We start from the raw sequence: 17,360 nt of genomic DNA, 5'->3' as shown, positions 1-17,360 counted from the left end.
TTCAGAACTTAGAATGCAGAGCTTTTCGAATGTCCCAACAAGTTCTCTGCAAGCAGTAATATCATTTTTGCAAACCATGGCTTAGCAAAATACTGCATAAGCAAAGCTGCGTGCAGCACTGTGGGGAAAAGATATTGGCTAGAAAGATCTTTGTGTTTTTGTCAATGTTAATGAAAGTATTAAAGTTTCAAAGTGAGTGTTCTGAAAAAGTATGGGACTAACATCAAAAATGTATTTGCAGAATGAGGCCTCACAGGGTAAAACTGCCACTGTTCTATTAAAATCAAGAAAAATTGCTTTGTGTCAATCTTGGATCCATAAGTCATCAGCAAATTACAGGAAAATGCTCTGCATCAATATTAACTTTTTTTTATGGTGCACCATACCTAAAATCCTGAGGACTGATTAAACAAGCAGCTTCAGTAGAAGGCAGTAAACAAGGTGACTCAAACACAGAGCCATCCTGCCCAGGGTGCATCTCATGTGGTGAAATAAAAGGGAATTTTAAAGCCTCGTGTGCATCTCAGTGAAAACAGTATTTTAAAAGCTTCAGACATTTTCATAAAAGGTAAAGTTACTTTTATTGATAGCCAGCAAATTACTTTTTAAAATCACATGCTTCTCTAGAAGGACCGCTTGAATATTTACCCTGTGTGGCCTGATATTTCCCAGATGTTTAGGTTATTTGAAGATGAGACTGTTAGAGCTTGAAGGTAAGTGATAGAACTTAGGTCTCTCTGTATCCTGAAACAAATTAAATTTTGGAGGTTTTTTATCTTAAAATACTTATTTATTTGAGAGGTTTAATTTATTTGTATTGAAACTATGCAAGTTGGGGTTCTTAGCTGTCATGTCAGACCCAGAAACTCCTAAAACATGTTCAGCAGGTTCCTTTCAAACTCTCCGTACATTCTATCAGAGTGATGTCTCCTGTAAGAAATTAGATGAGTTCAAATTCCAGCAAATTCCTCTGAGTCACAGCAACTGCCAAAAACAAGTTGGAATTCCTCTTTCATTTTTTGTTGGTGTGTTTGGTTTTTTTTTTTTTCTCCTGTGCCAGCAATTCCAAGGAATTATGAAGTGAAATCTGTAATAAAAGAGCAGTTTAGTCCTTCGTGAAGGTCTTCTGTTAATCCCATTTGAGGCCATCTTGGCCTGCTTTGTTCTGTCTGACAGACTGAATGCTTGTCAAGAAAATTGAGGATCTTGAATGATTCATAGTTGTCTTCTACCCTGGCATGATGTACACAGGGTTGTGTGATCTCCACAGCAGCTGAGAAATATGCTATTAATTCTGTAAGCCAAAAAAGCTTTTGATCTGTGGGTCATAACTGAAGTCATCCTGCTCGCCTCCAAAGAGCATTGTCAACACTGGAAGTGTTTTGGACTTTTTTCACCTAGAAAAAACAGGCTGAAGAGCAGGCTCCAAAATGTTTACGGCACTCCTGTTGTTCCAGGCAGCAACTGTCTGGGTTTTCTGAACAATGAATGTACCAGCAGAATTTGGGGATAAGGGAGGAATTAGAAAAAGCAGAATTATTCCAGGTAGAAAGCTTTGGATTCCTCTCAGGATTCTGTTTACTGTTTTCTACTTTCAACAGTTGAGCTACCTGACTTAGAGGAGACGGGCCATGAGAGGGTTTGAGTCAGCATCATTCTGCAGAAGTCAATGTGACTGGTTTGGGAAGGGGAAAAGTGTTGGGGTTGGGGGTTTTTTTTTGGTGTTGGTTTGTTTTGGTTTTGTTTTGTTTGTTAAACCCTGGTGTTTTGTTTTGTTTTTCCTAAAATTATATCTGAATCTTAAACTCCTGCGGGTGAGGGACAGTATAGTTTTTTTATATTCTGAAACAGAAAGTTCAAATTAGGAAACTGGAGTGAGTGCCTCTCTTGACTATTAATGAACCTCATGATCCGTAACTTGTAGTTGTTCAGCAAATGGGGAGGTGTGAGGTGCAAATGGTGAATATTCTTTCCTGATATAATGTGCTTTGAACTTGTAACACCAGTCTCAGTTCCAGAGAACCCAAACCTGCTGCTGACTGAGTTTTGGAGCACTTAGCATGTGTCTGCAGTGCAGTTTGCACACACAGCACATCACAACCCATAACCATCACTAACTCATTTTTGTCACATATCTCGGGCCATTTGTGTGACTTACATCAAGGTGATGGGTGCTTGACTGGGATGTGTGCAGCATATGTTAGCCTGATAACTGTGATACTTTTTTTTTTTTATCTAATTGCTATTGTAATATGTCTCATTGCACAAGATGATTCTCTCCTTTGAGTTCATTTCTATAATGTTTTCTGAATTTTAGCAATACTTGCTCATGCAGGTAGTCCTGCTGAAGCAAGTTGTCTGAGCAAGTGGGTGGTATGCTTTTAAAGTATTGCAGATGAGCTGTTTTGAACATGTAGGGTAATCTAGCCCTCAGATCTTTTCAGCACTAGAATTTCAATGCAGTGATTTTACTATTATTCTAAGTCGTTTACTGCTGAGGAGTCTTCATTGTCCTTCCTACATCAGTTTTTTTTACCTTAATCAATAGCTTGCTTTTTGTCATATTTTTTACATATTTACATAGAGAAAATCGTAGCATTTAACGCTGTTAATCACATTAAAAATAAAAGATGAATGGTTTATTGTATGTGTGCAGGATCTAAATTCTGAACAGAAATTGCTCTTTTATAAAAGGGTAGCTGTGTCCCAGCATTTATGTGTCATAGATAAAAGCAAAAGTAGGTAGTCCATCTGAATTTTTGTGTCTGGGTTTTGGGGTTCCTTTTCATATTGTCATAACTTTCTGTATGCCCGCATTTTGAGATAACATTAGTCTTCTGTGCTGGATCTTTTTACTTTGTAAACATGATAATGGTCCATACCTACTCCATGAACTTTATATATCCATGTGATTAGATTTTCTTTTTCACCACCCTGAGTGTTAATGAGATAATATACTCTCGGTTTTTAACCTTCATTTTGCATTGTATTAAGAATAGAGCATGTTTTATGTTCTGAAATTTCAAACATAATGAATGAAATAAAGGTTGCTATCATATTCCCAATGAATATACAATGCTGTAATTAAAAGGTAGTTATTTCAGGGATTGTGTTTGCTTACTAAGACATTAGCTTCACTTTTTTGAATAAGTGACTCATACAGTGCTCCTGTGGAGGAATTACTGTCATTCCTTGGTGAATCTTTATCTCGTGATGTGAAAAGTAGTATTTTCATAATTCCATTACAAAATTGTTTTGTTTTATTTTATCATATCTAGAACCTCTGCCTGTTACTGCATTGTATCTGCAGCTGGAGCTTCACTTTCACCTTTCTTATTATGAAAAAGATAAGCCAGCTTCTTTGTTATCTTAAAAATTATTAACTTGTAGTACTCCAGATGCATCTATAATAAAAACAAATGGGAAAAGCAGTATGGCAGAAAGTAATCTAAAAGCAAGTGACAAAGAGCAACTGTTGGTGTAGGCATTTTAACTATCCTCCCACCTGCAGCCTACATCTAGTCAGTTCTCTATCTTTGCTTTTTTTGAAGTCTCATAGTTTCAGGAAATGTAAGATTTAGGGGAGGTTGTAGTATTTTGCAGAACTCAAGCAATGTTTTATGTGAAAATTTCTGATAGCCTTTTAGGATGATGTTTGCTGGGTTTGGGGGTAGAATATATAGCAGGATTGGTTTTCACATTTTTTTTTTTCCTTCTTTTTTTTCAGTGGGAACATGCAGGAGTAAAATATTTCTTTCCTTACTTCCCCATCTCATTTTTCTATTGGAGTAGACAGTAATTGCCTTTGGGACAAAAAGGCAAAGCAGAACACGGGTTTTATCCATAGGTACTTCAGAGTCATTATTAGTTCTGTTCTCTTCAGAAAATAAAAAAGCTGGGTTTATACTAAGGCTCCATCCTCTAAAAGGGGCGGGTAAAATTCAAATTTCTGCTACTCTTGCTTTATATGCACCTAAACCACTGCAGCTGATTGTGTTCAGTGAAAGACACAGGTCTTACCATCAAATTAAGTCAAAGTGATCTTTGACAGTTAAGTTGATTATTTCTTGTATGGGGATAGAGCTGAACTTCCATATTTCTTTGCAAAGGGTGCATCCCTTGAAAATGAGAAACAGGTATAGTGGTTTTATTACATTATTCATGTGTCCAGTCCTGTGTTGGTGGCTAGGCAAAGCTTTCCTTCTGCAGAAGGTGAAAACCCAAGTCACCCCTAGAAGTGTATCACACACAGTCTCATGACCCGCCAGGAAATAAACCAAGAGCTCCGAGACAGCAGAGAAGCCAGAGTCATAAATCATTAATGAATGTCAATCACATTCCAGGCACTAGGCTGTGGTAGTGGAAAGCTCAATTCAGATGTAACGTATTAAAATATTTTCTGCGTGTTCCTTTCTCAAAAAAAGTCCGTCCTGTCTCTGCAGAGCGTTTTATAGTTTTAGTTCATTGTCATTTCGTTGTGTTGTTTGCAGTTCTGCATCATAACATTCCAGGATACATTCATACAAGGCAGTTACCAGTTACTGTAAACATTTTTTACTTTGTTAGGGTTTTTTCCAAGAACTTAAGTAAATCTTCTAATTTAGAACAACTAGTGAGGATGACAAAAATAAAAGATGTTTAAACCATCTCCTGCTGTAACCAGTCACTGCTCTATGAGTGATTATTACTCAGGTGCTTTTCAGTGAATAGCTGCCTTGCCCAAGAGGAAGTTGTTTAAGGAGGAGATTTTTGAAGGCTGCATTGTCCTGTTCTTTCAGTGGTTACTGGGGAATGTAAAATGGCCTTTTCTTCTGTTCTGGATGTTTCTTCTATTCAAGTGGAGGTACTTGAACTGTGCTTTGGCATACTGTGGGGATGTTCTTAAAGAAGTGCTTTGAGGGGTTTTAGAGCCTTCTGCATACATTTTTGGTAATTCATAGGGCTTGGTTACCTGATTTTGACATTTAGCATTTTTCACTGCGATTGCATGTTTCAGGAATATAAGGTTTGAACTAGTAATGGTTGAAGTCTTTTCTTAAAGCTTGTTAGAACTAAGTGAAGAGCTAATAATTTCAATATTGCAATCAATTTGGAGGGGAGAGAGGGTTAATGGGGTTTGGGGGGAGAGGTGGGCGGTGAGATGGATTGATTTCACAAGATGCAACTTCTGATAAAATGTCCTTCTAGCACTTTAAAGTTCTCATCTCTTTAACCACCAGTTATCGAAAAGGCAACCAAAGTTTCTCCAGTGATAACAGATCCCTTCATAAACAAGCAGAAAAACAAAAAATCATTCAGCTTGCTTCACTTACATCCCTGTTGTAGAATGTGAGGTTTCTGTTTCCCTGTTGACTGTAGATTTGGACTATCAGACTAGTTCTGGTTTCCAAAGGCCTGAGTTTTTCTAGATGCAAAATGGGAGCAAACTTGCGTATGTTAGCAGTATTACAGTTGAGAAAAACGAAGTAGATTCTCTCTTTCATCAACAAATTTAAGTTTGCCCAAAAGTTTGACAAGGAGAAAACTTGAATGAAACATCTGTTTGAGTCTACTCAAATCCAAACTGAAGGAAGGGATTTTTTTCTAGAATTGCTGGAGTTAGGGCTAAACAGCCCTAACTAAATAAATACTCTGACAAAAATTGGCAGCTGTATGAATTAGATACTCACAACTTTCTCTGAAGTACATTTCCAATGGAGGGCCAAGACTTTTTCCCCAATGAACTGCCAATAATCCATAAGCAGATTTTAACTATAAATAGGTTATATGGGAAAAGACTGGAGCAAAACCAAATCACTGTAGAATTGTGGTCCTGAAATTAAGAGTTAAAATGATGACCCAGAATACTGATCAAAGCTGTCTGTCCCAGCCTATCCCACCATGTTTTGTTCTCTCTTTGATGTGCCAGTTTTCCATTTAGCCGTCACTTCTGCAGTTAACTATCTTAACAAACTCTGTTTGAGGCTAACCTTTAAGTCCATTCAGGAGCTTTAGGTAGTGTGTGAAAAGCTTTCCTGTCTGTGAAAGCAGCACTGAGTGAAGAGATGGGACCTCAGCACCTCTAAACAGCTTATGACCTGGCATTTTAAAGCATTTTTTCATCTTTTATGTTGCAATAATTGAGTAGAGTTACTTTAGACCGAATGTTGAAGCAGCTGGGGTGGTTGTGTGGTGCCTGGCACTCAGTGGGTTTGGGGAGGTGGTGGATGGGCTGGCCATTCCCCACTGGTGTGCAGCTAGTACTGGTTTTAATGATAGGAGGGTTTGAGAGTCCACAGTAGTATATGCAGTGGATCTTCTTTTCACATCCAGACACTATTAGACCTGCAAGATAAATTTTCTCTGATAGAAGGCTAAATGACAGTGTCGTAAATTACCCTAGAAAAGAAAACCAAAGTGGGATTCCACATAAGGACACGTTCTGCACTGCTGCTACCTCACAGATGGCTATCTTTGCTGACTTTCTAGCTATTAGAGTCTGCATATGTCTCAAACTACTAAATACATACAAAAGGATGCCTTAGATGTGGACATAATAGACTGACAAGCTTGATTTATATTTCTGTATTAGCACTAACCAGTAAAAGAATTGTATACAAATGTGTGTGGGTGAGGAAAAAAATTATAGAGTTGAAATGAATAGAGATGCTCTTCTGCTTTTAATACATTGTTATTTAACCATACCAGTTTGAATTCCTCCACAATGAAATGCTTAGATTTAAAAAAATAGGTATATTTTTCATTTCTCCCGGTTGATGTTTCTCACCTTTATCTTTTGGGTGGGTATGAAAAGCACTCGTGTTACATATTTATAAATTCTATAAAGTACATTCTTCTCTGTTTGATAGGATTTTCTGATAGCATGTCTCTAAACTATTTTGATTTATTTTACGTAATAAAAAGGGAAAGGATAAAAAGTTTGTTTACTTTTCTCTGATTCATACTGCTTCTTGGAGATCACTTATTATTCCATTTGGTACATGAAGTACCGAAGGGTAGGAGTTAAAGCTGTGCCCCAAGGAACTTGTAATCTAATTAAAGCATATGAAACTGCATTCTCAGATCTCAGTGGAGCTGTTCCACCTTTTTTGACTATATATTTGTGTGCAGTCATCTGAGAACGCAAGTAACAAATCAGAAGGTGTAGTGGATTTGATAATCAGTTGCAGTTCTCCCCAAAAACTACCATCACTGCTGTCAAAAAGAATTCTTCTCCTGTTGAAAAGTCTGGGTTTGGGTCACAGGAGGTCACAGTCTCAGAAAGGATCTACATCCTGTGAGATAACAGCAGCAGTAAAAGCTTGCACTCCTTCCCTTAGGAGCCAGTAAGGATCTAATGAAAAATCGTCTGAGCAGACAACTTCCAGCAAGTTGAGATTATAAATAAGATTCTTCCCAGAACAGCACTGTTCAAAAATTGATATTTTTGATGGGTAGAGTAGCCTGTTTAGGATGTTCATAACTGCTTGGATTATTTGTGGGGCAGGGTATCTGGCATACAGCAGAGTTGGCATGAGCCCCCATCTGCTGGTAGTTCTTGAATGGCTTTCATTTAAGCCTTGAAGTCCAGTTCTTTGTTGTGCATTCTCACCAATGCCCTGTGTGAAGGCATCAGAGAACACGACTTTCTTCTAGACATGGCAACAGTGAGGAGAATGATAATGACGAAATGCATCTCACTGTGCAGAGAGAATTCAGGAATATCTATGTTGAATGCATAAACATTGATCTAATTAAATTTTTCACATACATACATACTGCTTATTGGAATTCATACTGCTGTGCTAACTTCATCAGTCTGCCAGAGTTTGAAACTGCAGCATCAAGTACTTAATGAACAGATTCATGAGTAATCTCTAGAAAGTGCTTAGAATTAAGGCCAAATCTGAGGAGCTTTGTACTTCTTATGACATTTTTCACCCTTTGGCTTTCATATTATGGGAGCCACATAAAATCAGCAAGGAGTCTTAAATTCATTCTTTGAAGGTATTAGAAAATACTGCAGAACACTGTGCTTGCTTTTTTCTCAGAATGTATGGCATTTATTTTCTTAGAAAAATAAGAGTTGGATTTGGCATCTTTGCTCTGTGCTGTAAATCATCATTACTAGCTAAAGTGTTTAGTCCCTTAATAGTACTACTCAAATCCCTGCTTCTCAAGGGAAAACTTATGAGAAGCTCTACAAATCTGATGGAATAGAATCAAACCAGGAGATTCAGGGAGTATAAATCAAATAACATCCTGTTGGTATGCAAATAGCAGTGTTATTGACTTATCCTCAGTAAGCATTACAATCCTGAAAACAGGACTTCTGGTGAAATGATACTTTGCATTTTCCTATTTTTCCCTTCTCATGTTTCCCCTTGACAGATATTGTTTGAAATTCTGCTAACGTACTGTGTCTGTTTCATATTTTGCAGGATTATGACTTGAGCCAGCTCCAGCAGCCTGACACTCTGGAACCAGATGCCATCAAACCTGTTGGAATCAGACGTCTTGATGAAAGGCCAATCCATGCAGAACCTCAGTATCCAGTCAGATCAGCTGCTCCTCATCCTGGGGACATTGGGGACTTCATTAATGAGGTAAAGAAGCAGAGAAAGGTTTCCTCCTACGATCTGATAAGCTTTTATATTTTGTTTATTCTACTCCGCATGAGTAGCTGTTATGTTAGAACATAATAACTTTTTAAAACTTCCTCAGACAATTAAAATTGTCTCACTAGACAGAAGTAAATACAGTCTTCTAAAGTACAGACAAATTTAATTAACTCATTCAAACAGAAAAGGAAGATATATCAATTAACTTCTGTGCATCCGTATTAATTACATTCATAGTATGTTATCAGCAGCAACCACAATATCTCCAAGCAGGATTATGCAATGGGTTGCAAGTAATAAACAGAATAACAAAATTGTATGTAGCCTAAACTAATTTATTAATTCACAGTAATTTAATAATGGAAGAAGTTCATTTTCATTCTCCTCATACATTACCCTTTGAATGCAGATAATAGTGGAAATTCAGTACCTTCAATAAGACCAAAAGAATTCCGTCAAATACGATTAGTGAGCAGGGCAGCTAAATTAAATGTTATGTAAGTGCATTTAATACTTGTCTTGTCATAGAGCTTTCAAAGATTTTGCATTATCTTTGATTCTTCAATCTAATAAATGTAATTGAGATTCAGACTATACCAGAGTACTGATAGCTCTGAAAGAAATTATCCTCATTATTTTTATCACTGGTCAGCCTTAAATCATTGGTGTTGTGGTACTTATGATAGAATGTGTTTCTTGTGTTTTCTGGTTATAGGAAAAAAAAAAGCTAACCCAGGATTTACTTTTATTTTTACTTTATTCTGTACTGAATTGTAGTAGTTAATTATTTCTCATATCTTCCTTGTCAGCTGGAGCTGGACACATATTGCAGAGTATTGCAGAACAGTTTCTGCAAACGTGTTTATTCTTGTTTGCCTTGAAGAAAAGTCATGCTAATATACTAAAGTCTTTTGTGTTAGAAAGCTGCAGAAAATTGAATTTGCCCCTTTTAAGGTATACGGTGATACAATTGTCAAAAAACTCAGAGGGGAGTTGACCAGCAGGAAATGTACAAATATTCTTGTAAGACATTTTATTTTAAGAGACTCCAGTTTTTGCTTGCCTTACACTTCTAAATATTGCAGTTATAATTGGCTTCTGGAAAATAGTGGAGACACAAGACAATAAAAGACCCGCATTGTTGGCCAAGGCAGTGTACAAACAAGAACTTCTTGTGCTTCCAAACAATCAGAATTCCCATCCTGTTCTCACACAGCTGTGGCCAGACAGTGCCCACCTGGCAGGCAGTAGTGAAGAACCCTGTTTTGTGTTGTTCTCAAAGCAGCCAGGAGGCTCTGTTATGGAGCAGAGGCAGGGAATGGGTCTGATTCTGCTGGAGGGCCAGAACGGGGCCAGAGGTTGTCCAGCCTCCTAAGACTTTTTAATGACTTAACAAGCTGTTCTTGCAATATTATTTTTCAGTAGGTTATCAGTCTTGCAGATGATAGCATTAATGTGTACACATGGGGCAGAAGAAACAGTGCATGCTGTCTTGATTTAACCCCATACGTTTATATGCGCTACAGACGAGCATGGGGTCATTTTCTTCCTGCTGTCTACTGTACTGTATCAGTATCTCCCTTTATGCTTCCCCTTGCCATCCACCAAAAAAGAAAGCTTCTCCCAGTTATTCATACACAGTGAAATAATGTCATTTATTAAGAAAATATGTGCAAATATATATGAAGTTAAAGAAAACACTGCAATTTTCTTGTCTGCAAGTTAGCTCAGAATTAATTATATCCTCTGATTGAAAGGAACTGTGTGAGGTAGTTTCTGTGTTTTAAGGATTATATATTTAGCTTGTCTTCTTCATAAGGGTTTTTTTTCCTGAGGATTTTACAGAAATTGTTTTACTGTGGGGCATTCCATCTAACCCTCTCTCTAGCAGACAGTAGCCACCCAAAGATTATCTATGCTCTGTTTTCCCAGAAGACTGAGCAGAATAGGCATTTTATTTCCCTAAAATAGTGTCAGCTTAATTTGTGTTTTCTGTAAAAAATTTCCCATGACAGATGTGATTCTAAATTGTCTGCTGGATGTGGGAGAAAATGGGTCTGTCTTTCATAGGAATATTCCTATGGAGATTGTTACAGTTAAATTTCAAAATTATCAGTGTCTAGAGTATAAATTTTCAGGCTGCACAGGTTTTCAGGCTCTCCAGAAAATTGCACCTGCAGTCCTGGTATGATTAAACTCAAGAAACTTGGTAAGTTTCTCTCAGTTTTACTTGAGGTAAATTGAAAAAATATCTTGAGTAAAGCCTGTACCAGACATTTCTTAAGGCAGTTCCTACAGAAGATAAGCTGAGCTGTGGAAACAACATAGCAAGATAAGAAAGAGCAAAGTTCATATCTCTCTGCATCCAACTTCAATATTATTAGACGTAATTCTTCCCTTGAGCATCTCTAACCCAAACACCCACCAAACTAGTCCAGTCCCTGGCTGAGCAGGGAGAGGCTGCTTTTGGACTGTCAGCCCTTCAGTAGCAAAGTCTGCATTAGGCCCTTGGCTTGAAAAGATGCAACACTTTCGGAGATCAGTCCAATATTTTGGAGGACTTGACCCTGTTCTAGGAGATGTGGGTCACTATGGGCTTTTGGGATGCTGGTCCACATGTGGAAATTAATTTAGTCTGTTGAATGCTCACCAGCACCTCAGACACACTGTTCAGATTAGCTTCTGAATTACCTTAGCTGTTGACAAAAAATTGATTTCATATACTGGAGGGTTTAGCTCCCATTTCCAAGCAAGCCATGGGAGTTTTCTTCTTATTTTCCTTACAGAGTCATAGAAACAAAAAGAAAAAAAAATATCCAGTGGGTCATTTAGGTTTTTTCCCTTTTAGCAGTACTCCGTTTCTTCTGATATATTATTTTCTACCTATCATTCCTTGTATTAAACCTACTTAACTCAATGAGACATACATAAGTAAGAGTATTTTGTAATGTTCTGGTGATTTCTCAGTTGAAAAACAAGTTAGAATTACAATAAAAAGTCATGCATTTTTATAACACAAAGTTGAGATAACACGTACAAAGCTATGAACTGTTTAAAACAGGAAGGTTCCAGAGGTGTCTGATAGTCAAAATAGGTTTTGCAGGCATAAGCTAAATGACCTCAGGGACTTTCTTGTTTTGTCTGTTTCAATGGATAGATGAATCTGTAATTTAAGAGGGGAAGGGAAAAACCTCCTTTTCTTCCAGTCCAGTGTACAAACAAGTCAGTGAAATAAGTCATGTGTTATTAAGAATCCTCTGTAGACTTTGTTTTCCATTTTGAGCCTTTCAAAGCCTAACCTGCAGAGTGTGGAGCATAATTAACACTTAGAATAGTCAAGATTCGCAGGACAGTATAAATTAGACCTGTTTGAAGTAGTTTTGTTAATCCTGTTTTCAAGACCCACCTATATAGTCCCTAGAAATCTCAAGAAAGTTATATTGTGGTGGAGAATTTGTGGCTAAGAATATATTTATAATCAATAGAGGACATTGCCTGAGGTAAACTAAATTTAAATTGCAAACTAAAGGTCTCATCCCATGGAGACATGGAGGACCCTCAATTCATTCTTAGTAAATGGTTATTGATACAGTGCACCTCCATGCAAAATGGACTCCCTCGATGGTTCCAGATATAAACCAATTTGTTTTTTGTATTTCCCTGAAGATCTCTGTTCTTCCTTTCCTTCTCATCAAAAGCCTGCTGAATCTGATTAGGTAGTAGGATTAATGAAAATAGAAGCATTAGATTTTGTAATGTTCTGTGTTAGTTCAAAATTTGAGAGGGTTGCTTATCTTTAACTTGAGTGAAATGGAGAATGCCTGCCTGCATTAAGGCACGTTTACTGTTGTTCCTCAGCCAAGGCACTGTAATTTCTCCAGTTCTGCCCCTTATCACCTCCCTAGTGAAAGCTCTACTATGTATATAAAAGAGGAAAAGGAAATAAGTGAGCCTGTCCAAGGTCTCAAGCTGGCCTCTCTGTTGCTGTGGCTCTGCTGTGACTGCTTGTTGTGCACTGGTGGCGTAGCACACGTAAAGAAATGTGACAATTCACTGTCCCAGCAGGTTCCCCTGCTCCTGAGGATGTGCCCCAGAAATTCTATTGTTGAATGAGCTTCTCACTCTAATGAAAACTTTGCATTTTCAGATCAGGAAACTGTAAACCAAGTAACTATAACAGCTCTGTTGCTCTGAGGCTCTTGAACACATCTGGTAAAAACTGATACCTCTTTTCAGAAGTGACTGACAGTGAAGGTCTTGGCAACAAAATCAGTAGTAGCCACTCCTGGCTGCCATTTGTCATCTTTTTGGTTGTGCAGATGCAGCAGGCTGTGTATCCATACCACCTCTACCCACTGAGAGGGACAGCATAATAAAAGAAAAAAGGTGGCAGTGCTGAAACCAAAGGGAGCTTCCAAGCTGATGGCGCTGCCAGGGCTGTTTGGCATGCTGTAGAACCCAACAGCAAAGAGCAGCATTACACTGGGTATGCTCAAAGAATCAGCTCAGCAGAGGGAAAGAGAAAACATTGTAGTACTTCTCTCTCATTTTAGTATGTAACTTGTGACACAAATATAGCAGAAATCTTGTCATTTGAAGAGTTAGACACTAAGTTCAGTCATTACGCTGTGAACCAGGAGATAGGTGAAAATGTCAGTGTAACTTGTGCTCTGCAGTTGAATCAATACTTCCAAAACATGACCCGTAGCTACGTTCTCTGAATGAAATGGATTACACTGCCAGCACAACCTTTGAGAAAGTGAATTTGTTAGTGAGATCCTATCTTGTAAGTCAGTAACTCAAAACCAGTTTCCTTTTCTGAAATGCTATCATGATAGCAGCAGCAAATTGAAAAAAAAAATTACAACTTCCCCTTTGGAAAAACAGATGGAAAGAGGCTGCCTTCTGCCTTGTCATGGATGACTGATAGGTATCAGAACTTTTGCAGTGCTGTAGGAAAATGTTTTGTTCGCTGATTTTTTAAAATAAATTGGTATCCCATGGTTGGCTGCCTATTAGTAGACAGAACTGCAGGGAAATAACATTTTGTCTCCAAACCAACTTTCTAAATGACTTTCACACATGGATAGCTGGCATTCGTACCTCAGCACTCCTTACCCTCAGCTGGCATTTATTCTCCTTCCCTGTCACCTGCGTTCCAAACACGTGGGTGTCTGGCACCCCAAGCAGGGTTAAGGAAAGATCTGAATACCATGAGGCCAGTTACTGCCTAAGAAGTAAAGTTGTCTTTGTGCTTCAGCTGCAGAAAATAAGAGAAAGCCCTAGAACTTCCCCCTTGGAAGCTGGATAAGGGATGTCTTCCAACACTTGCTGTTGCCTTTTCAAAATCACACATCATTTTTGCTTATTATGGCCATCAGGTTTGAAAATGCCAGAGAGAGATAACAAGCATCACCAATTATTCTTATCTCATAATTCAAAATTGCACTTTAAATGCAGGCTATTAATAACCTGTTTGATGTTGTTGTACCACATGGAATGGACATTTCAAGGCCAAAATTTGTTCTTGATTGGAGGTCATTGGGTTGATAAATATGCTGGGCTTTTCCACCACTGATTTTGAAATTATTTTAGGTCCATTTTGCACAATTCTGAATTATTTAAATAGGTAATAAAGAGCCAGGATTCACTTCTACCTTTTCAATGCCAAATGCTTTAATTAATGGGTTTAATATGTATGTATTCCATAATACATATTTGTAGAAGAAAAATCAGCTTCTGGTTCCATTTTGTCATATTTGGACAGAACACAATTGAGAGTGAAATGTACTTTTCTAAAACCAGAATATATTAGATAATTTGAAGGAAGCTTACTCATTCCTTCAAATAAGTAGGAGTATAATAATGCCATTCTTTAAATAAATAAACATTAAAAATTAAAAGTAAAACCAGCACAAATATCACTGGTAAAAATTAATAGTGAGCAATTTAAAATCCTAGCACAGCCTTATGGAATTCTGGAAGATACATTATCCCCTGTCAGTGGCTGCCAGAGTAGATCCTATTCAAAATGGAAGATCTTGAAAAAAAGTGTTGTTAATCCCATGGAAGAAACTATGAGGTTAAAAAAATACAAATCATAAGAGAACTTTTTGGCTTCAGGCTTTTATATTCAGCTTGTAAATCTTCCCCAGATAAGCACAGAGAAATTGTCTCATATTCTAAAGTTAGTTACTCATACAAGCGCTTAGTTTGGACTTATGTAACAAAACAGAGAATGTAGAGGCTTTTCTCTGGAAGAAGTGTGGTTCTTTCCTGGCTTTTCCTCCTCAATTCCTCAGCATTTCCTCCAATTCATTTTGTGCTGCTTTTAATTTTGTCTATTCAACTCCATAGACTGAAAATGTAAAAATGCTGATGGCCCACTGTTCGTAACTTCAGTACTTTGAAATGAGGAAACAAAAACAGTCATCATCTTGTATTCAGCTTTGATGTCACTGTGTGTATTTTCTGAAGAGCAGGTGGATTTCATGGGTGGATGTGGCAAAACATAAAAGGCTTAAGACAACATACCATATATTTTTCTCACAGCAGCCTACAAAGGTACATGAGTTTACAGGACTAACTAAATATGGATTTTGGCAGATGCAGATGGACTGCAGGCCAGAAAAGTCAGTGGATATGCTGTTGACCATGTGAGATGGCTGTTGAAGTGAATCTCTGCAAAAATGCTAATTTCTCCTTCCTCATCTGTCTAACCATTCCCACATTGCCCATGGCACAGGTTGTGGGCTGTATATCTCTTAAACTGTTTACTTACTAGCTTCAGTCCCAGTGCCTTGATTCTCTCTTAAGGTTTTGTTAGGGCTGTGATTGTTGCTACATTCAGAATGTCCAGTGCTGCAATGCTGGAAACCTGGTCATTCTAAAAGGAGTTACAAAAATGTAAATCCTGTTTTGCACTGAATGGCAGGAGAGGAAGAACTCTGTTTTCTCAAGTGGTGCTTGATAGATAACTGCACTGCAAATATACCGGATGTGCTTTTGTCTCGCTCTCAGATACAGAACTTTATCTTCTTTTTTCCCCTCTCCTTCTTGCAGGGACTTAAGGCAGCTGACAATGACCCTACAGCCCCACCGTATGACTCCCTCTTAGTCTTTGACTACGAAGGAAGCGGCTCCACTGCTGGATCCTTGAGCTCTCTTAACTCCTCAAGTAGTGGTGGTGAGCAAGACTATGACTACCTAAATGACTGGGGCCCACGTTTCAAGAAACTTGCTGACATGTACGGTGGAGGTGATGACTGAACTTCAAAGTGAACTTTGGTTTTGGACAAGTACAAACATTTCAACTGATATTCCCCAAAAGCATACAGAAGCTAGGCTTTAACTTTGTAGTCTACTAGCACAAGTGCTTGCTGAAGGCTTTGGCTTAGGCTGCAAACCAATTTGGGCTCCGTGGAATATCAGTGATCCAATGCTGTTTGGAAAAAAATATTGAGCTCAGTTACACTTGAATTTTACAGTACAGAAGCACTGGGATTTTATGTGCCTTTTTGTACCTTTTTCAGATCGGAATTAGTTTTATGTTTAAGGCTTTAATGGTACTGATTTGTGAAATGATGCATTAAAGAGACAAAATATGTTGGGGTGGGGAGGAGTAAGGTGAAACACAATATACTTCACAATGCTTTTGTTACATCGCATTGCTTTTATTAAAATAAGGAGATTAAAAATAAACAAAAAAATCCTCATGGAACAATTTTATTATCTGGGAGAGAGGACCATGAGGTGGAACAATGTACATTACTTCTAGTTTTAGATGTTAGGGGACTTTTTTCACTAAAATTCTAAAAATTATGCAGCTGGTTGCAAATAAAGGGAGTTTTCATATCACCAGTTTGTAGCAGAATTGATTTTTTTTTCTTATGCTAGAATGTTAGACACATTTTGGTCTTAATCCATGTACACGTTTTGGTTTTTGTTGGTTTTTTTTTAATTTCTAGTATTTTTTTCCCACTTCACTGTAAAAAATGGTATGTGTACATAATGTTTTATTGGCATAGTCTGTGGAGAAGTGCAGAAACTTCAGAACACGTGTATGTATTATTTGGACTATGGATTCAGGTTTTTGCATGTTTATATCTTTCGTTTATGGATAAAGTATTTACAAAACAGGTTGCAAACAAGTGACATTGATTCAATTGTTGAACTGTAGTTAGAGTACTCAATATTTTTTTTATTTTTATTTTTATTATTTTTTTTGGTTTGGGGAGGGAGAAAAGTTCTTAGCACAAAAAAGTTTTACATAATTTGTACCAAAAAAAGGGGGGGGAGGGGAGTTGGCCTGATACTGGTGGCACGAGAAAATATACAGTATGTTTTTGGGGTGGGAGGGGGGGAAGGAGCTTTCAAACTGGAGAGACTTCTGAGAACAGCTTTGCCTCTGTATTGTGTACCAGAATATGAATGATACACCTCTGACCCCAACGTTCTGAATAAAATGCTAATTTTGGATCTGGTGCTTGGTTTGGCATTTTTTCTTCCACCTGAGCAGCCCTGACTGCAGTAAATAAAAAGTACCCAAAATGTGTTTGAATTCTGTGAGAAGTTGTGTGTGCTTCTTTGGCGTTTCCTACTGCCAGACTGAAAACAAGCTGCATGTAGAAGAAAGCCCAGCACAAATTTGGGAGTTAAGTTCCCAGGTAAAAGCAAAGTGATCTATGCTGGGATTTCTGGGAATTCACAATTTTCGGTTCCCCGGTGATGGCTAGCTCTTTGGTTTAACGTGCATTATCT

At 37.8% G+C, this 17,360-nt stretch overlaps 1 protein-coding gene across 1 annotated transcript in view; it reads left to right on the top strand.

Moving 5' to 3' along the window:
- The window catches only part of CDH2 (cadherin 2), a 115,755-nt gene extending 98,672 nt beyond the window's left edge, over nucleotides 1-17,083 (top strand). The window contains exons 15-16 of the mRNA XM_063167915.1: nucleotides 8,421-8,585; nucleotides 15,663-17,083. Coding sequence (XP_063023985.1) covers nucleotides 8,421-8,585; nucleotides 15,663-15,869 — 372 coding nt within the window. The 3' untranslated portion in view covers nucleotides 15,870-17,083. The remainder of the gene's footprint in view (nucleotides 1-8,420; nucleotides 8,586-15,662) is intronic.
- Nucleotides 17,084-17,360: the final 277 nt, after the last annotated feature.

This window comes from Melospiza melodia, chromosome 1, assembly GCF_035770615.1.
Source record: "Melospiza melodia melodia isolate bMelMel2 chromosome 1, bMelMel2.pri, whole genome shotgun sequence".
Classification (NCBI taxonomy): Eukaryota; Metazoa; Chordata; class Aves; order Passeriformes; family Passerellidae; genus Melospiza; species Melospiza melodia.
The sequence above is the reverse complement of the archived record's forward strand: the minus strand, read 5'-3'. Positions and strand labels throughout refer to the sequence as shown.